The 20,903-nt window shown below is 41.7% G+C and overlaps 1 protein-coding gene across 1 annotated transcript; it reads left to right on the top strand.

The window, feature by feature from the left end:
* The first annotated feature begins 996 nt into the window (after positions 1–996).
* ALKBH3 (alkB homolog 3, alpha-ketoglutarate dependent dioxygenase) lies at positions 997–19,521 on the top strand. Its single transcript, XM_041460120.1, has 9 exons — positions 997–1,091; positions 2,677–2,789; positions 3,934–3,968; positions 4,848–4,895; positions 6,478–6,581; positions 7,793–7,881; positions 10,783–10,992; positions 17,505–17,603; positions 18,126–19,521. Exons 1-9 carry the CDS (start codon positions 1,022–1,024, stop codon positions 18,216–18,218), a joined length of 861 nt encoding a protein of 286 aa, XP_041316054.1. The 5' UTR covers positions 997–1,021; the 3' UTR covers positions 18,219–19,521.
* The last annotated feature ends 1,382 nt before the right edge of the window (positions 19,522–20,903 follow it).

Raw genomic sequence — 20,903 nt, 5'->3', positions numbered from 1 at the left:
CTCATCGTGGTGTTCTTCACAAGGGGAGGTGGAGTGGCAGACACTGATCTCTGTGGAAGCAAGGGAACAGCATGAAGCTGAGTCAGGGAGGTTTGGGTTGGATACTAGGCAAAGGTTCTTCACCCCAAGGATGTCTGGGCACTGGAACAAGCTCCCCACGGAATCATGGCACCAAGCCTGACAGAGTTAAGGAAGTGTTTGGCCAACAATCTCAAAAAGCACATGGTGTGGTTTTTGGGGCTGTCCTGTGCAAGGCCACTAGTTGGACTTAGGATGTTCTTTGTGAATCCCTTCCAATTCTATGGATAGGATTCTAAGGATATTCTATGATTTTACAGTGCTGATACTTGAAATAAGCAGAATACAAATTTTATTAGAACTGTTAAGCCAGTAGTAAACGTTTATTTCCAAATAACAATTTTCTAACTACTGAAGGTCTCCAGAAAGGTATGGCAGAGGGAATAGCATGCACATCCAACTGGCACAGAGGGAGCGGTGCCCAGGTAAGGAGGCTCAGAGCCCCCGGTCCCCTTTCAGGTGGTGGCAGGCTGCAGGTTGGGTTCTTCATACTCTCATACTCTGAGGTCTTCTGATTTTCCAAGCTGCAGCAGGGAATCACTAAAAGAATGTTTTACCGAAGTTTTACTTACACTTTAGCCTAAATTACCTCGACTTGATTTTGAATGTCTTCACCTCAGTGATGGAGGTAATGTGTATTTAATAGCTGTCCACGTCCTTGGGACTACCCGGGGCACCTGTCAGAAAACAGGAGGGGTTTTCTGGTGTCATCAGGCCCGTCCCTTGCTTGTTCCAAGAATATTTTTCTAGCCATGCACCGCCTGGAATGCAGTTTGATCCCGTGTCGGAGCGGGACGAGCAGGGGGAGGCGGTCGGGCCCGCTGGCTCCGTGGCGCAGGGCGCCTTTAATTGGAGCTCGGCCCCTGCGAGCGCGGCGGGCGGGCGGAGCCGCGGCCGCACAGCCGGGCCCGGGCGGGGCTCGGGGCCCTGCGGCGGGCCGGGCATGGCGGAGAGGCGGCAGCGAGCCCGGGTGCAGGGCGGCTGGGCCGGCGCCCCGGCGGGGCGGCCCGCAGGTAAGGAGCGCCCACAGCCGTCCTTCCCTTCCTTCCCGCCGGCCGGGACTCCTCCGCTGCCGTCCTGGGCGAGACGGGGTGAGCAGCGGGCGGGCGCCGTTCTCCGGCTGCACTTTCCGAGCGCCCCGCGCGGCCCCGTTCATGGAGGTAATGTGTATTTAATAGCTGTCCACGTCCTTGGGACTACCCGGGGCACCTGTCAGAAAGCAGGAGGGGTTTTCTGGTGTCATCAGGCCCGTCCCTTGCTTGTTCCAAGAATATTTTTCTAGCCATGCACCGCCTGGAATGCAGTTTGATCCCGTGTCGGAGCGGGACGAGCAGGGGGAGGCGGTCGGGCCCGCTGGCTCCGTGGCGCAGGGCGCCTTTAATTGGAGCTCGGCCCCTGCGAGCGCGGCGGGCGGGCGGAGCCGCGGCCGCACAGCCGGGCCCGGGCGGGGCTCGGGGCCCTGCGGCGGGCCGTTCCGAGCGCCCCGCGCGGCCCCGTTCCCCCGTTCCCGTCGGTAACTGCAGTGCAGGCGTTCGTTCACTTTTTAAGTGAAATGTGCGCCTGTGCCCCAGGTGCGGCGGCTTTGGCAGCAGAACGCGGGGTGTTGCTGACGGGCACTTCGAGCTGAGCCCGTCGGTCTCATCTCCGGGCGGCTCGAATGGGGCGAGTCGTGTTTGGTGGAGCTGGCTTCTCCAAGAACAGTCAGGCACTTCTTATCCATAAAACGCATTACGTGCCTTCGTTTGGCTTTTCACGGTGAAAACACAGTAAAATAAAGAGAAGTAGTGGAAAGGGATGTGGAGTTAACATCACGGGATTTTTAGCAACACTGAAACCGGAGAGTGCAGAGGCAGAGGAGCGCTTTGAAAGTTTCTAGTGCAGGAGGGACTGGTTTGTTTTCGTGAACGTGCTCGAAACATGTTCCACTCACCTGATTATAGTTTCCATAAAGCTCCCATATCTCTGCAGACTGAGCATCCTAGGCAAGCTAGATTTGTTTTTAATCATGAAAGAGAATAGACGACTGTTTTGACTTGTGCATGTGGCCCCAAAATTTTCTGTCCCATGACATTGCTCCTGTTTCTAAGGGGATTTAAAAAAAGTTCCCCGTTGTTTGAATTATGCAGAGTGAAGACTGTGTTTCAGGCCCATTTTAAAGCCTGTTTGCGTGTGTAAATAAAACACCTGGAGTGGTGTGCTGAAGTTGCTCTTCCACTTCCTCCCTGGTTTAAAAATTCTGTTTTAAGAACTATTTTTCTTTTCTTTGAAAAGGAATACAGAGGGAAGTAGTTTAGCTGCATGGAGCAATTTCTGCTGGTGTGTCATAGGTGTTTCTTGTAGTATTGAAAAGTTATAGATGTCATCCTTTCAGATAAAAGTATGTTTTCAGTTTTGTTTGTGGATGGATAACAAATATATATTAAAAAAATAATCAGTTCCTGTGCAATTTTGACTCTTAGGTTTGGCCGTTTCCTGAAGTCTCTGCCACCAAGCATAGAACACTCCAAGGAATGATTCCATAAGTTTTCCCTAACTATATTTTTTAGTATGGTGATAGTGAATTCATGGGATCTTTTCTTCCTTCTTTCTTTGGTTTAGCACCTAAGGCACCTGTGGCCAGCAGCCTTGCCCTTGCAGGTGCGAGACCAGCATGGAGACAGAAAGATCAGCCTCACGCTCAAAAGCAGTTTGTCTTTGAAAAGCCATCACAGGTAAAACTTACAGGGTAACTAGCAGAATCTCATCTGTTATGAAACTTCAAATGATAGGTAACAGTTGTTTGAGAATATAGTTCATTGTTTAAAATCTGAGCTGAGCTTTGAGCTTTTGCTAAGCAGAGTTGGTAATTGTTTTGTGTATATGATGAACAGAAAGTTATGGTTCCTCTGTTTAGCCTGTTCATAACTACTCTTAGAGACCCAAAAGAATATGTTCTACTGAATATTCAGTGTGCAATGTCCTAAGCATGGTTTGAGCTTTTCTTGTTTTCCTCAGGTGGGGTATCTGTCTTAACTTGTAACGGGGGAAGAGTGTGGTATTTGTTTTATAGACTTTATGTCCCATCAGCTGATGAAGGATATTGTGCTCTATGCAGCATATGGGAATGTCCTTCCTTGGGGAAAAAGTAATCATGAGCACTTCTTTCTAAGCTAGACCTATTTGAAAGGCTGCCATCTAGGCTTGGAAGCATTGAAGATGGCCTGGGAAGATTCTCTTTCCCCTGTGGCAGGGACCTGCTATCTATATAGTACTGTATTTTGATCCTCTTGTTGGCTCAGTGCAGTAACTCCTTGCAAATCAGAACTCCACTGAGCTCAGGGAAGAGAAGCATAAATCCCTTAGACAACCAGAATGATAGCCAAGGCTGGATTAAATGACTCTGTCTCTTAACAAAATACAGCTATCTCAGCTGTGCAGACAGCTTTACAGTGTAAGCTCCTGCTATGTCTGATCTTTCATGTTTTGCTCATTTGACTGAGGCCTGCACTTTGTTCATGTTTCTTAGGGTTGTTTTGAATTTTTCCTTACATTAGGATATTTTTATAAACATAAAAATAAGAGTTCTCTTGATTGCAGTTGATAAATATCAAGTATTTTGATGTCTAAATAATTTAGAAATCAGTGTCCTTTAGGGGGCAGTTGATGGCTAAAAACCAGCCTGCAGTGGTAGCTGCATTTGAGAGTTTCTGGGACGAGGAGGGAGTGGCTGAGCTGTTACCACTTCCCTCTTGCCCTGAGGTGCGTTTTTCTCACTGGCTTATCATGTGTGGCTCCACAGAGTCACTAGAGATGATGTTTGACTGGAGGGTGCCAGATGCTGTAGTATTCACTGTGTACTGTCTCATTCCCTTTCAGGTGGAGCGCAGAGTTCCTGAGGCAGGTGTGATAGAGTGAGTACCCTGCTGATTTCTCTGCACTTTTTCTGTCATCGTGGTTGGTAAGAGTAGAAATTAGAGACTTTTAACCCTTCTATCATGAGCTGAATGTGTTATCAGGAGAACCCAAGTCTGTTAACTGGTTTTTATGCCTTTTGTATAGCTGGGAAGCCAGTAACCATGATCAGTTGAACACTCTGGTTCAGCACAATTGCCAGTATGTCTCCTTTGGTTAGCAGTGTACGTTTTCCTGGGACAGCCCCAGTGTTTCTGTGTTAGAAATTACTTACTCTGGAATATACCAGAAATATAGCTGGTATGGCAGCTTCTTTCAGGACTCAGAGAAGTAGCTGATAGTAAGTTTCATAGTCAAGCTGGGTATTTGTATGTCACTTAGCCTTTGTGTTGAAATGGGGATCTTCCCAGGATACCTTTGGCATGAAGCATGACGAAGTGTGGTGGTATATGGTGGAGTTAGAGATACTGAAAATCCAGCTTGGGTCAGTTCAGCTGTCTTGGTAGAATTTTCTTTCTCAGTGTACCCATAAATGCAAACATAGTGATCTGAGTGCAGTCATGTATGGTTGTCTTCCTTTGGTTCCCTGTGACATCCCTCTTCTATTTTTTTTTCTGAGAGCCCTAAAACCATACTGAGCCTTTGGTGAAGGGAGGGACAGGGAGTACATACAAACTCATTTGCTTCTGCAGCATGCCTTGCTGCCTTACTCTGACCTTTATGTCCAGGACATTATTTCTTCCCTTTTCTAACTTTCTTTTCTCTTTTCAAGAAAACTTTCCCTAGTCCAGGCCTACAGCAATTCTAGTCTGTGCTGCTCAGTCTAAGATAATTTCTTGATAGTCTTTCTGATGGCTCTTTCCTTTCTACATCCTCAGCAAGCCTGGTGTGTATGAGCTCAGCAAGGGACCAACTGGCATTTCTAGGTAAGTGGATGAAATGTTAGTGGCTTTTGCAGAGTAATGTGGTGATGCTCAGCTTTCTGAAGTCCAGTCTCTGCAGAGAGTTTTGACATCATCAGCGGCACATGGCACTTGCTGTGCATCGTCTGTTTAGAGTACTTCTGGAAGTACTTTTGAGTGGCACATAGCAGGGACTGAGATGGTTCTGAGCAGCACTGAAGAGAAATAAAAGAAACCTCTTGACATGTGGTGTGTACTGCATGTGATTCTTTTTCCAGAGTAAGGGACAAGGGTCTGTGTCCATTTGTGATTCACAGTAAGTTGCTGATGCAAATGTGGATCAGTATTCCTGTGTTAGCAAGTGTGTGATGTCTCTTGTACAGTTAAGAGCAACCCAAAACTTGTAGCTGTAAATTTGAATTGTTTTAAATAAGTCTAATGAAAGCATTTAACTTTAGGCAATTGTGGTAACCTCAGGATTGTCCCTTGTGCTTATATGCCATGCCTTAATTATTTCAGCTTCAGGACACTTCAAAACAAAACCTACTTGTTCTGTGATTCCTACTAACTAAAATACATTTTACCTTGCTGACTTAGCTGCAATGTCAGTATTAAGCCTCTTCTTTTGAATTTAATAGGTTTTTATTAACAGTGGAAAAAATGCTAAGGGCATAGTAATTTTTTGTGCATTTATTTAATTTTTCTGATTATTGTATTATTTTATTTTTTGTGCCTTCATCTTAGATTCTTCTAAAGATGCAAGTAAATCTTTAAAGTATTTTGAAAAGTAAAAGCTCTGACCAGCTGGAGAGAGACAAGATACACAGCTGGGTTATCCTGCATTTTCTGGAGTTTGTTTTCATAATACACTGATAGAATATATATATTTCTGGAAAGTTAATAATCAGATTGGCATCTTTTTTTAACACCTTTACTATATACTCTTACTGTGACATTTTTGGGGCATGAAATACTTGTGAGAGTAAACTACTGTTAGCAGCATTCCTACTCTGCAGCCCACCACAGTGGCTGTAATTCTTGGATGACTGTTAGTCAAATCAAAATATTTGATGTACATATGGAAATGAAAAAATAGGAGGTGTTAAATACTGTCCTGATGCTAAATACTTCTCCTTATGCTTTGAAAAAGAGAACAGGAATGGCAGTAGGGATAGAGGGCTATGAAATTCGAAGTGATATGGAGATGGTGAATAAAGGGCAATTATTTACTTAATTTTGATTGTATTGCCATAATCAAGTCTATTTGATCTATCAGATGTGAAGTTAATAACAAGCAGAAGGATGCCATTTTTCACAGCAAATGGCTGATCCTGAAATTCATGGTATGTTGCTGGTTGTCATATGTTTTTATAGGTTTTGGAAAGAAATTACATTCATTTGGTGAGGGTAAGACTCAACAGGAGCCCTTCTGTTCTTTCCTTCACGCCTGCTTTGGCTGTGGTCAGAAACAGAATACTGGGCTTTGACTTTTGATATGATGCATTACAGCCACTTTTACCTCTGTTGGGAATCCTGGAAATGAAAATATTTTCCCAAAGCAGATATAGAAATGTATATTCCTTCCATTTTTCTTTTTCATGCTTAGGATTCATTTGATTCCTGGCTTTATTGACTCAGAACAAGCAGACTGGATGTTCGAGCAACTCCTCCAAGACATACCCTGGGGCCGGCGAACTCACATCAGACATGGTAAGGAGTGTGTGACCACCTTTTCAGCTCATTCACAGGTCAGTTCCATAACAGAATCTGTGTTCTGTTCAGAGTTGGTTTTCATTTCATTTTTAGTGTTACCACTTCTTTAAGTTTCCATGTAGGTTTTCCATGCATATCTGAAGACTACTGCAGCTTGCTTTTCAGTCTCTAATACCATATTACTATTGCCAACTAAATGAGATCTTTCCAAGTTAAAATTGCCTGCCTTAAAAATCTTGGAATTTTACTGTTTTTTCTGTCATTTCCAGTTCTTTTTCTCACTCATTTTTTTAAGATTAAGTCTGGCCACCATCATACAATCTCCCAGCAATGCTGCAAAAGCTGTGTTCTCGGAGGTTTCTTTCATGAGGTATATTGTTTGCCTCTTTTTACTGAAAATCCCAGCAGAGCATGTTCCTTTTCCCTTGGCTTTAGTTATTAGTTCCACTATGCAGTAGGTGAAAAGGCTGCTATTCTGGATTTGTTCACTAAGGGGCACCTGTTCTAGCTAAATTTCACTTTCAGGAAGGAACTGATGTTAGATAATGTATCAGAGCACTTACTGGATGGGGCTGGAAAATGTCTTCAACATGTGTGTTTCTTGGCTGGCAATAAAGGGACAGTATAGTGGAGAATGCTGCCTGTCAAGCATGAGAAATAGTTGCCAAGATGTCTTTTCAGAAGCTGACAGTATTTTTAACCTGATGTTTGTATTATACCACAGAGCACACATACATTTGACAAAGTATTGTGTCCAGCCTTACTACATTTTGTTTCTGTGATCTCCCAAGGATGCTACAGTCCTTTCTACTTCACCCTTTCCAGTGGATCCATCTGCATCTTGCAACTTACACCAGCATACTGGGCACTAGAGCCAAGTGAATGTAAAGCAAGATAAAATTTCAGTTGCATTTGCTGTCTTTAACTCATCCAGTCCTTGCTATTTCTGGCATTTAGGGGTAAGAAAATGGATATGTTTTCAAGATTTTGGTAAGGTAATTCCTCCTGCAGATGCACACCTGATTTTGAGTAATTTAATTCCTTCATTTGAGTTCTTTATGTAAAGCTGAGGATTTTAAGGGACTGCTTTTTAACTTTAGGTGAATGGGTAATCCCTTTTTGATCAAATTTCTTGGCAGAATTGCATTATCTTTCCATTTTCAAATCCTTTGTTAAGGCAACTGAGAAAGTCTTCCTGTTTTTTTCAGAAGTATCATTTGAGGAACCACGGCTTACATCCTGGTATGGGGAACTTCCTTACACATACTCCAGGATAACAATGCAGCCAAATCCAAATGTATGTATATGTTTGTATGTGTTTCATTATTGTCTACAGAGAAATCCTTTGCAGAGATCAAGAGACAAAAATTCCCTCTGTCCTCTATTATGGTTATCTAGAGAATCTGTTGGCATTTCATTTGTAATCAGCAGTAGATTCTCCTGGAATGTGGTCACTTTTACACAACACACTTTATGAGTTGACTGAGAGCAGTGTGATTTAGTTGCCAAATGTTGCCAAAAGGAGGTTACGACTCTAGAGTTTAAAGTTTTGCTTTGGGTTGCTGTAGCTTTGTACAAAACTCTGAAGCGCTCTGTATGACTTACCCCAAGCATCTTTGTATGGGAGATTGTACTGCCCACAATCATACTGATTTTTTTGTTGTAAAGATACAGTAATACCAATTACTGAAATAGTTACTTTCAGAAACACTTAGGTTCAATACTGCTTAAATGAAAGTTTAGGCATATTTTGATTCCTGTGTGGATGCTATGAAATTCACACATCTGTGAGCTGCTGAGCAGCTCATCTGCTCAGCAACTCCAGATTGTAGCGTGTAATTTTCCACGCTGTTTTGGAAGAGTTAAAAACCTTCTGAGTGACTCAGTGATGTTTTGTTCATGTTTTCTCTCCCTCCCCCGCCCCCCACCTCTCTCTCTTTCTCTCTCTCTCAGCCTGTTGTCCCCTTCAGCCTGTCTCTTGGTATTGCTTTGTTTAAAATTTCCACGGCAGTGATTAGGTGTCACTGTTGAAAGCTGGATAGCATGAGAGAAAAGTGTCCCAAGTCCCAGAACTGCTGCCAAAGTGGGATGTTTGGGAAGAGTTGGAAAGGCGTTATTGAACATGATGAGTTGTGAAGATTTTGTAGTCCCAAAAATACTGTAGTAAAAAATTCTATGGTCTATGGAGCTTGTGGTGGAAAACCAGGCAATCCTTTGGTACTTGTTTGTGAAATACTATTTTAAATGGGCTTTTCTGAAAGCTGAATGGCTTTAGGGATTGGAAGTGCCCTCACAAAATCATTCTGTTTTACACTAATGATTTAAATCCAGTTCAGAACTGCCTGGTGTGAAATCCGTTGCTATTCAGAGATTGGATAGAGCCCATATACCCTGAATTCAAGGTTTCCTTTCAGTTTGCATCAAGTTCTGAGATAGCACTTATTGGGCCACTGGCTTGTTTCTCTCATCCAAAAGGTACAAGGCCTAAATGAGTTACTCAGGTTGGTTCTGTCTTTTATTCCTGAATATTTCTGCTTTTTACTGAGAGAAAGAAACTCAAGCAAAAAGTGAGAAGTACTGGAGAAACTGCATAGCTGGAAGTTGCCCATAGGCAGATCTATGGGTACACTGCACAGGGACACTGGTATTTCACACAACTTTGCAGGTGGGAGTACCTGCAGCTTAGAAAAGTAGGGGATGGTGTAAAGAGTACAGTCTCTACCTGTAGAATAGGGTTTCTAGCACAAAAATATCCTGAGTAAAAGGTAATTTATTGTGCAGCTTAGCCAAAACTGATTACTCCCTTAAACACTTTTATCTGTAGGAGTAATTAGCTTTGTGCCCCTCTTTTTTTGTTTGGTAAGAATTGGTGTGATTGCAGCACTTCTAGATATAATCCAGTGTTTGTGCCTCAATTATTTTTGCTATTAGAAAGTGTTTTTCTGTAAGCAGTGATAGAGTTGTTTTAATAAAACTACTTCCACTGCTTCAGGTTTGTAGTGGGCTTTCAATTATATTGTGAAATTCACCGTGTGGTAACATTTTAGTAACACACACTTCTGTGATGGGAATTGAAGAAATCTGGTCCTGGTTCATGGGATGCTACAGCTGGTCACTGAAAAGTGCTCTCAATAATTCTTGTTGGACTCTTCTGCACATTCAGGCAGCCCAGTTGCAAAGCAAACTTTTTTTGGGTGATATTACTACTTTCCCAACATGTTCCATAACTGCAGCCTATGTTTACTAGAATTAATTACTCACATGATGCTTAATTGTTGAAGGCATGACTTAGCTAGAAGTACCCCATGAGAGAAAGATGGTATGTTGAGGCTCCTGCAGTGTAACCAGTAGTTAAATACTTGTTAAACGTGGGGAAGCTTGGAAAGCAGGTAGTGCAGCCTTGTTTATTAGAGGTGGATACTAGAAAATATTTCCAGCTGTCTGTTGCTCCTTTGCCAGTGGTGCAGTGGGAGATTTGGAATCAGTTTCTTATCCTCTCTTGCTCTCTGTTTCTGCTTACATAATGGGCACATTATATTGTGCCCTACATTGCTTTGGCTTTTTTTTTTCTTTATATATTTGTGAAGTTCGTAAAAGCACTCTGACAGATGAAAGTCATGATGTAACTTCATAACATTAAATAACTGGAGTCACTTGTAGTGGAATGTACAGAGCTTTCCTGGGCTGTGGGTTCAGCAAGATGTTAGCAAAGGGAAGGATGAAATCCAGAGCCAGTGACAATGGTTTTGTGACCCACTGAAGAGTTACAGTGTCGAAGTCAAAACGCCAAGAGGTGATGAGTTGAGCTCAACAAGCTGTGCTAACAGAGTGGGGACAGAGGGCTGTGTTATGCCAACCACTTCCTCTTGTTCTCTGTCAACAGCTGCAGGCAATTGAGAGCAGCGTCATTTAGTCACTGATTGCCTCCATTTGTATGAAAGGCAGCCTGGCTTCAGAGTTTTAGGAGATGATTTAGTGTTGAGTGATGGGTAACGTGTGCATATTTCTCAGAAAGCCCAGCCCATTCCTCTGCTCTACTAAAAATATCATCACAATTGCTGCAATTTGTTTGATATTAAGTTTATTGTGATTAAAGTGCAGTATATGTTGTTTCTTGGTGGTTTTTGCCTTCTGTCTCGCATCCCCTGCCCCTGGCCTTCGTTCATGGCATTTACATTTGGCTCTGTGCTAATTGCAGTGGCATCCTCTGCTGAGCATGCTGAAGGAGCGCATTGAGGAGTTCACTGGCTACACCTTCAACTCTCTTCTCTGCAACCTCTACCGACACGAGAAGGACAGCGTGGACTGGCACAGTGACGACGAGCCATCGCTGGGGAAAAATCCTGTCATTGCCTCGCTCAGCTTTGGTGCTACTCGGACCTTCGAGATGAGGAAGAAACCTTCCCCTGTGAGTGTTCCTACCACACTGAGAGACTCTTATAACTACTAATATGTTTATTGTTTTCCCCATTTAAGGAAACTTAATTACTAAAGCATTTCAAAGTTAATGAAAGCACAACTTGGAAAGTTCTGTGGAATAAGTGTAGGGCTCAAGAAATCTCTCGCATGGACCATGACATTCTGAGGATGGTGATGGGTGCACTCTAATAATGTGTAGCAGTATAGTGCAGTGAATTGGAACCTGGGCATCCTTCTGCCCAAATAAAGGCCCTTCCTGGTGCTTAAAATGAGATCAGTGATGCTGGAAGTGGACTTAGACTGTGCAAATGAATCAAAGAGTTGCATTTTCTTAAACTCAAGATAATGTTATGTAATGCAGAGTGTACACGGGGTGAAGAGTAGTTCTGACTACTCTTGTAAGTAAAAATCCTCTTAACAGTGTTTGCATTTTGACGTGTGTGTATTCAGATTGAGGGGCAGTGAACAAAGGGAAGAAGCTCATTTCTTTTCCATGTAATGCCTTGGAAGCTGTCACATCATACTCCAAGGTTAAACAGTGATCCTCTACTTGAATAGGGAGACCTGTGGAATATCCTTTTGGGAGTTAATTGGTGATTCAGTAGTGAATACTTTTGCTAGATAAAGTGCTGTGCTTGAGAGTGCTTTGTTTATAAGCCAGCTTAAACTTTGCAGTTTGTATTTATCCAAGTAAAGGATTCACATGTGTTGAGAATACAGGCCTTATTTTAGGGTCCTGTTTCAGATGAATTTTCTGCTTGTGCAGTCTTTGACAACTTTGGAAAGAAGTTTGCTAGCTGCTTGTGTTGCTCTTTATTCTGAGTAGGCAGTACAGAAAGCAGAGGTGATAATTACCGGCCTACAGGAAAAATCTATGCTGACATACTGAAGCTTGCCCATCAAGAGTCACCTTGGGTCGCCTAGTCTGAACAGCAAAGGTCAGAAATTGAACCAGAAAACAAATAGTTTGTATTTTCACCAGATCTCAAATTTGTAAATTCTTTGTTGCCTGAAGTGAATTTAATCTTGGTCTCTGAGCATGAGATCTCATAACCAGTCTATTATGTCAGTGAGCATAGCATGAGTAGGTATCCCTGATGCTGTGTTGATAATAAAATGTCAGTTGAAAAGTTTATTTCTCTAGAAAACTGTAAATGGTGCTTGGATTCATTTTAGAAGTGCTTGTGTTCCCCATCAGAACAGAATCAGAATAAAATGTGCTTAAACTTCAGTATAAACTTCACAGGTTCTGCCTTAAAAATCAATCCTAGTTCTTAAGTAAGATGCCTTTTTTATAGATTTTCTGAAAAGACACCCACTTTTAGCAAAGGGGAAGTTCAGTCTGTGCCATTTGTACTTGACTGCCTTGTTTGAGCTGCACTTGCACGATTTCTTCCCTTTTCTTCCAGAGATGGATGGTTTTCTATATGTATCCCTCAAGCTCTCCTAATTTTTTTTAACACCTTTGACCTGATATTTCTGACTAGCTGGGTCTTGCTAGCTGTAAAGTGTATTCCTTTTGCAAGTGACATGCCTTTTTTCTGAGGTAGAATCCCCATGTGCAGGTCTTTGAAATAGTTGCTATTAAGTGTGTCCTGTGCCTAAGGGAATTCATACTTAATAATTACATGGCACACATTACGTATTCTTTGCACATTCCCACAGACTTACGTTTCCTCAGGGCATCCTATGACAATAGATGCTTTGCCAGGTGGGAGTTACAAGAGGCTCTGATGGAAATTACAACCTTTCAGGCTGTACCAAAGAAGTAATTTTCATACCCTATTGTACTGTAGCAGTCTCTCTTTCATTAAGAGAAAGTTAAAACTGATTGTAGACCCTTGAAGTTTGATCATTCCTTTGTTGAAAAGCAAGTTACAGGAAGAGGAATGTAATCTAGGGAAAAGGAGTTCAGATTAACAGCCATCACGGGCATTCAGGCTCTCCCTGGTTTCAGTATCAGCCAGTATCAGTACATTGGGTTTTCCAGAGTTACTCTTCATTGAGGAGGGAAATAGAAAGTAAATCCTTTTCATGCCAAAATTTAACCTCTTTGAGGGCCAACATTGTGCTATTTCAGATTCTAGGGTTTCAAAGGCCTTTGTTTCCTGCTGTTCTTGTAAGTGCTTTTAAGTGTTTTGAGATGAAAGATATAGTGAGCATACACGATAAGAACATCCCTTACGGTAGAACATCACTGTGGATAAGTGGTCCTTGGGAAAAATTTGGTTTCCTGAGTGGGACAATGTATTGAGTACAAAACCCTATGTACCACAAGTGAGGTCACAGCTTGAAGGGCAGTTGAAGAGTGCTAGATCAGAGCCTTCCGAGACTTCAGTTCATGCTGGTATCTCTACAAATATTTTCTAGATTATGTCTTGAAATGTGGATGAACCTGATAGTGAATAAAGTCCCGTTTCTCTAACTGAAAAGATGACCAGTAGTGTTGATGCATTTTCTGTGCATGTTTATTTTGACAATTGTCTGTTAGTAATTTGGCAGTGTTTATGTAAGTCACTATAAAGCAATCACACAATCTGAAATGTTTTTTTCACTTGGCAAAAATGAAAAAAAAAGGTTACTTAGGTTTAAGTGACTTTTTTATTATCCTGAAAATTGTTCTAGGGTGAAGGTAAAGAAAGGTTCAGTCCTCTGTCTTCCTTTTTGGTGAGCACTGTAGTGGATAAGTCTTCATCATATAGAGGGCAAAGGAGTGTAGAGACATGCATAGACTATTTGTATCTTCTTAAACAAGCATCCTTTGTGGGTAAATAGAAATAAATCTTACTGGGATTTCAGCCCTGTGCATGTTAAAAAAGCTGCAAATACATTTCAGGTGTAAATTCCTCACTGGAATAAGGAGACTTCATGAGAATTAACATGACTCCAGAAACAGTTTTATTTTGCCTGCTGGAAATTTTAAGCATTCTTTTTTCTAAATACAGCATCTTCTGTTTATTTGGACCAATTACATGATAGCAGCTGGTATTTTTCCTTCGCTTTTGAATCTAGGGATTTTTGGATACCTACTTCATAGTTAAAAGTCTACAGTGATGTGGTTTCTTCTATTTTCTTCTTCCAGTTCCAGTAAATTACTTTAACCTTGCTCCTGCTTTCTTGTTCCCCCTGCCCCCATCATTGTAGCTCCTGCCTACACTGAAATCAGGAGACAAATGTTTTGCTTTAGAGCTGTGATTCATACACAGTTCACACAGCTATTGGTTGAGTCAGTGAGTCCTCTTGTGCTTACCTACAGCCTGAGTGTCACCACTGTGGCACCGTGACCTCCTCCCATTCCCCACACAGCCTCGAGCCTCCAGACCCACTTGGACATGACTTCATCCTCCCAGTCCAGAGGAATTGGTTTCATCCTGTGGGATGGGTGTTTCTGGTACAGCCACTCTACCATTTCTACTGTTGCTTCACTGCTTGGCTCTGAGACAGTGCCAGGTTATCTGATTGTGAGATCCTGGAAGCTGGGTGGGGAATGTTACTGATACCTGATGCACCACATTCCACTGGGAGGTCCCCTGTGGCAGAGTGGGGTGGGTGCCATGAGGACCAGCAGGGTGGTGATCCAGCAAATGGCCATGTGAACTGTGGAGGGAGTTAGAAAGCCAGCTGTCAGCTTGCTGTTCTTCCATCTATAGCCAAGGAAACCCATGGCTGCTGGGAAGGGAGGGAGCTTCACACCTGTTAGACAATAGCAGGATGATCCTGGTGTTCAGAGAATCAGCCTTGAGATGGGTCTGTCCTTCATATGAATCCCTGAAGCATGGTCCTTTTTTCCTAGCAGAAGGTGAAGATCTCCTAGTTCTTCTGGAAACAGCAGAAAAATGACCCTTTGTGTCATAAGAGACCTAATTGAAGATGAATGTGGAGCATGGTAGAAGCAGAGATTCAGATCAAGATGAAGCGAGTTGAGCTTTTAGGTTGGCATGAAAGAGACACAGACAGCAGTGGCTGCAGAGGAAGAGGAGTGTTGTCACCAGTGTTGGCAGGGCTTGAGAAGCTGTAGACAAGCAGAGGAAGAAGGGAGTGCTGAGCTGCAGGACTGAGGCAGTCCAAGGCACGCCTGTGGAGGCAGGCAGTGCATTGTGTGAGGAAAGGCAGTATAACTGGTACTCATCATTACTGAATCCGTCAAGAACTGCAGTGAGGATTTGGTCAGAGACAGTGAAAATAAACATCTTAAATGCAGAAGTATTGGTAGGTGAGACTACTTCGTTGAGGAGGACATTTACACAGCTGGTGCTAGAGATGTAAACTGGAGAGCAGGGATATGATCAAGATGAGATCTGAAAAATACAAGATTCGAACTTTTGTAAGGGTAATTCTTTTGGTAGTAGGTAAATAGGTGAAGCAGAAGACTAGAAGCCAGTATTCTCCATGAAAAATGCTGACTTTCACAACTGAAAATGATTTTGCATCATTTGCCTGTATAACTGCATTATTATTTATACGTTCTTCTACAGGATTTTTCACTTTACTTTCCCATATAATAGAAGATTCTTCTACACTGTCCAGAAACCATTTCGTACCACTGTAGCAATGAACTTTCCTGAGACTTAAGAAACAAACTTGGGTGATTTCCATAGATTTATACTAGATCTTTTCTCTTTTTGATTTTGATAGCATTTCAAGAAAACAACCTTGATGGAGTCCAGGAATTCTTACAGATTTTACATTTCACAGCTTCCCATCAACTCATGCTGAGCTTTCCTTACTTATTAACTGTAGTTACTGTAATTAAGGATTTTAAAAAAAGGTTTAGCCAGTGTACTGGGATAGTGTAAAGCTTGGATTGTATTGCATATGTAACTCAAGATTATGAAAATTCTAATATATTAAAAAGCAGAACAGTTGCTTTACTATACCTGTTTTTGTACACAGGTGGTTTTGTGGTACAAATATAGTTACAAAGTGAACATAAAGAAGTCATCTGATGCACTTTCCATGTTTGTTACCAGAAAGTCTTTTCTACCTTTGATGCCAAAAATAAATTTCCTTCATAAACTACTTGACCTCTGAAAGTCAAGTTGGTTTTCTGTATGTCTGACATCAGCTCTATGTATAAAAGTTCTGAAAGGAGTTTTGGTTGACAGTAATGACACATAAGAAAGTAAAAACTTTTTGTTTAACTTCACTGGCTTTGCAAAGCAAATTGACATAAAAATCTCTTTTTCTAAGTAAAATGGAGTTCAGAGATGTCCCATTTAAACCAGAAAGTAATTGCTGTTACTGACTTTTCTAAGCCTAAAGGATGTTTTCTCCTAAATCATTTATCTTAGCAGGATTCCTTTTTAATTAAAATGAGCAAGAGATAAAAATAAGCTCACTGTTGTCCATCACAGAGTGAAATGATGTAATCCTCTGAAATAGAAAGTATGTGTGCAGTGATATTTCTCTGCTTTTCCTCAGCAGTCATGTTTATAATACCTATTTTTGAAATTTTTTCCTCGTTTGTCCTGACGATAAGAAAATGTTTCTTGATACTGACTTGATACCAACCAAGCTCTTTGCATTTCAGAAAGTACAGTCCTCTTTCTCTCTGCATCTTATTTGTAAACACACACATATGTTTCTTGTTGGTTTTCTGAAAATCAAACTGTTTTAGTTTAGGACATAATTTTCCTAGTATTTGTTACTCTACCTCATTACTTTGAGCTTTTCAGCAAGCCATGAACTTTTATAATGACAAACCTCCTTCACGTTGGACTACTACACACTGAGCAGTGTATAAATGTGATTTAAAGTTGGAAAGGAAGGTGTAAAGCAATAGAGAGTTGCTGTTCCCACTCAATATGGCATGTGTGAGACCACTGCTGGGGTGTGTCACTATGTGTAGTTGTTATATTTGAGTTTTAAAATAGTTGCACTTAACCTGAAGGCTTAACAAAAGTTTGCAAATTATTTGTCTTTTAGTCTAGTGTTCTGTTTTGCTTAGTGGTGATTAAGACAACTTGTTTTACAAGGTATTATAGGAAAAGGAGATTTTTTTTTTTTTTTTTTTACAAGGTATTATCTATAGGAAAAGGAGATTTTTTTTTTTTAATAAGAAAAACTCTTCCAGCAGCTAGTGCCATAGCAGCATGTAATGTTGTAACAAGAGAAATTCAGAATAGCAGGAAGATGTTACTTTTGATGGAGTAGTTAACTGTTGGAATCTAGGGTGGTTATTGCAGAATGCCTTCACACTGCACTGTGTAAGATGTTTCCACAAGGTTTGCAGCCTCACTCCAGAACTTTGCACTGAGTACAGGAACTGGTTGTTGGGCTTTACCTGTGTCATCCAGCCAGTGAGATACAGTGGCTTCTTTTCATTGTTAAAATGCTTGGCTGCTGGACTTCATATGAAATGTAGATACAGAGAGGTTTACTTAGACCTCTTCATCTTGGAAGAGCCTCCTCCCTCACAGGCTTTTTAAGCTCTGCTGTAAAGGACTGGTTTTCTACCAAATGCACATGCCTGCTTCTTCAGTGTCTGATGTTTCTTTTTAGGAAGAGCATGGAGACTATACTTACGTAGAAAGGATTAGAATCCCACTTGGTCACGGGAGTCTGTTGGTGATGGAGGGAGCCACCCAGGAGGATTGGCAGGTAAGAGCTCCTTGACACTGTTTGTGTTCTTTACTTGCAACGCAGTTGTCCAGATACGCTGAGGCACTCCCATGAAGGTATGGGACATTCTGCTTCCAGTGGCACAATTGTTTTCCAAGGCATTAGTATTACTTTCTGCCTCAGGATTTGAAAGCACCCACAGAAACAATGGGTTTGCTTTCGTGTGCCAAGTGATGCAGTAGGAATTAGATCAGATGTTCCAGCATTAAAGTTCAGCAACGAAGGTTGCAGCCTGCAGTGAAAAGAATAAAATCAATATAGAAATTTAGAGTATCAAAAAGTTGTAACTTTAAATTAAGAATTCTACAGTAATGTATAAAGACTTCTTGTTTTCAGTGGCCCTGAGCAGTCAGAACCTTATTTTTTTACCTTAGCTAAGTGTTTAGAAATATGAATAAAAAATCATCACAGGAAATGAAGGGTTTAGTCATTGTTTGATTACCTGTATTTTAAATGTACAACTCATGCTTTTCTTTTTTTTCCCCCTAATGCCACTTACAGCATCGAGTGCCTAAGGAGTATCATTCTAGAGATGAACGAATAAACTTGACATTTAGGATCATTTATCCAGAACCTGATGGAGTTTGGAAGTGAAGAGCCACTTTGGACATTGTTGGATGTACACCCACAGCAGATCTAGATCCTTAGATTGCTACAGATTTAAAGGAAGCCTTACAGAAACAGAGTTCCTTGAAGTCATGGGGAAAAGAGTTGATATTATGAAGACGTTTGGCAATCAGAAGCTGCCTGTGTTATGTGGAGAGAAATTATATGTTATTAGGTTATACTGAATCACAGGGTTTAAGTTGTGAGCAGTGATTATTCTTAAAAGAGCACAAAGCATGTGAAAGATGTGAGAGGTCCCAACTGGAGCAGACAGATTCAGTGAGCACATAGTTTGCACCTTGTCTTGTCTCTCCTTTACTCCCAAGTTGTGATCTCTGTTGGAAGTAATGACAAGATGGGATTCTGTGATGTAAAGCCACCTCTGTGTGTCTGTACAGAAATGAGAAAGCTGCACTTGGGTATGATCTCTGGGTATTACTCATTTCACCAAAGGGTGGTGTCCTGCTTTTTATCTCTAGGTTGCAGAGTCCTTTCCAGTTAAGCAGTCAGTTTAATAACTTAAATAACTACTTGAATTATACTGGTGTCTAGTGGAACAGAGGATCAAGGCTCTCTTCTGCCATGCATTCTGTGGTCAGACTTTATCCTAATTGTTTATCCTTGTAGACAGGACAAGGCAAAGGCAAGCAGCAGAGACATGTGATGACCCTGCGTCTGGGTCAGTGCATGTTGCATTAAAGAATATCTCTCTTGAGCCTCTGCTGCCACAGATCAGCAGTCAGCACCTCAGACCAGATTCCAGGCTGACTTGCTGGAATCCTTCAAGCTTGCCTGTTGCGACTCACTTGCTGCTGGGCTCATGACTGCAGTCTGGATGTTAAGTCAGGAGTGCTGCCAGTGTGACTAAGTTCTTACTGGAGCTAAATATCATCACTGTACAGGATCAAATCATAGGTTTGGTCCATCTTCACTGCCTGCCTGCAGTAGGATCTAAGCACAGGTAAATACTCTATGCCTTGTAACATGTTAGCTTTGTTAAGCAAGCTGATGTCCATCTTCTCTGTAAGAATAAATTGGTGTTGGGAAAATATCTGTCTTTTCTTAGTCACTGTTTGTTGTGGTTTAAGTTCTTATTTGATGACAACAGTCAAGTTATTAGTAGGCAGTTATGCCTATGTTTTCATGTTATTGATGACATAAAGGACATAAATGTTGAGCCATTTCACTCCCTGTGGTCTGAAATTGGGCAGAATCATTTCCTAGAAGCAGCTTCTCTACCTAAACCACCATACATTATTCTAAAATGAATGAATGTTAATAGAAAACTTAACTTTGTTGCGTCTTCACTTTCATCCCAATTTGTACAGAAATGTTTTTGGAGTATTTTTAATGTTATTTCCTTGCATTTTAATATTTTGTCTTGGCTCTGTGATGTATTTAATGGGATTCAGAGTTGAAGAAGGCAGACAGTTACTTTCATATTTACTTTCTTTGAGTCATTTGAGCTTTGTGCACATCCCTGTATGTGTCCAGGTTTGGCAGTTCTGACAGAGAGTGGCGTCCTTAACCAAGGGACAGTGCTAATTTGTCAAGGTATTCTGAGAAGGCAACACTTTTGCCCATATCAGTTCATACAAGCTCCATTTGTTTTCACTGTGTTAAGAGCAGCCAGGCTGCAAGAAAGAGTAGGAGATGGGAATGAGTTGGAAACTTTTAAACCCCCAAACCTTAGCCTGTGGAAATTGCAACACATTTGAATTCAGTGAATCTATGGCACATAACTAATGGCAGGACCCTGGAGGCTGATGCTGTTGTGGAAGAGCAGTTTTTCACTTTCTTTTCTTGGTTTCAATTTGTCATGTTAGCAAATTTTGGTTTAGTTTCTTTACTTCCTTTGATTTGGGAAAAGACCAAGTTTTCCTCCCCAGAAATGAAATGATTTATAGGAGAAATGTTCTATCCCCCAGCACTCCTTTTGTTGCTGGAGACTACTGCATTCTGCTTTCTCTCACGTGTCAGCTTCACTGTATCCAGATCTGTTTGACAGTGAGGAGAAGGCATATGACATCTTTCCCCAGCCTGTCCTGTGTGAACTGACTGCACGGGAACAGTTGGCCTAGGGGTCAAGTTTCCTTGTCAGCAGCTTGTGGTCCTTCCTTCCCCCACCTCTTCGCCAGAAAAGTCAGCTAGAGCCAGGTAGCAGCAAATTGCAGCCCCCTGCCTGCCAAGACAGCAGCAAATGGCTTTGGACAGAGGAGATCCCAGCCCAGAGCTCCTCAGGGGACCTTTCTGCAAGGACTTTGCTGTCGGTAGAAATTTGTTCCTGAATACTACAGGCACTCTGCTGAGTTCTCAAAATGGGTGTGCACAAAAGTGAGATTTGAGAGTTCTTGAGCTGGTGGTGTTCCCATGGCAGCTAAAGACTTTTCACTAGAGACCAGGGCAACTTGCACATTTCTTGTGCTGCTGTTCAGCTGTTCCTGCTGTTGCAGTCAGATGCAAAGGGGCAGCATGTTTAGAATGGTAAATATGCTGTTAGGTTCCATTCTTTAACTAAAAGATAGGGGGGGAACCTTTCCCCTAGTTACAGGGATTTGAAAACAGTGTTTCTAAAAATGTCATCCAAAAGAAATGCTTCCCAGTTTAAAAGTTTGCTTTCTTCCTTCTCAGAACTGTTGTGAGATTCTCAGCCAAAAACTTCTTGAAAAATAA

The sequence above is a fragment of the Pyrgilauda ruficollis genome, unplaced genomic scaffold (genome assembly GCF_017590135.1).
Source record: "Pyrgilauda ruficollis isolate IOZ18807 unplaced genomic scaffold, ASM1759013v1 scaffold14, whole genome shotgun sequence".
Taxonomy (NCBI): domain Eukaryota; kingdom Metazoa; phylum Chordata; class Aves; order Passeriformes; family Passeridae; genus Pyrgilauda; species Pyrgilauda ruficollis.
This window is presented reverse-complemented; position numbering and strand designations above follow the sequence as displayed.

Coding starts and splice junctions, on each gene's coding strand:
- ALKBH3 (XM_041460120.1), top strand. CDS start 1,022: ATGGCGGAGAGGCGGCAGCGAGCCCGGGTGCAGGGCGGCTGGGCCGGC. Junction 2,790..3,933: donor TCTTTGAAAAGCCATCACAG/GTAAAACTTACA, acceptor ATTCCCTTTCAG/GTGGAGCGCAGAGTTCCTGA. Junction 6,582..7,792: donor GCGAACTCACATCAGACATG/GTAAGGAGTGTG, acceptor TGTTTTTTTCAG/AAGTATCATTTGAGGAACCA.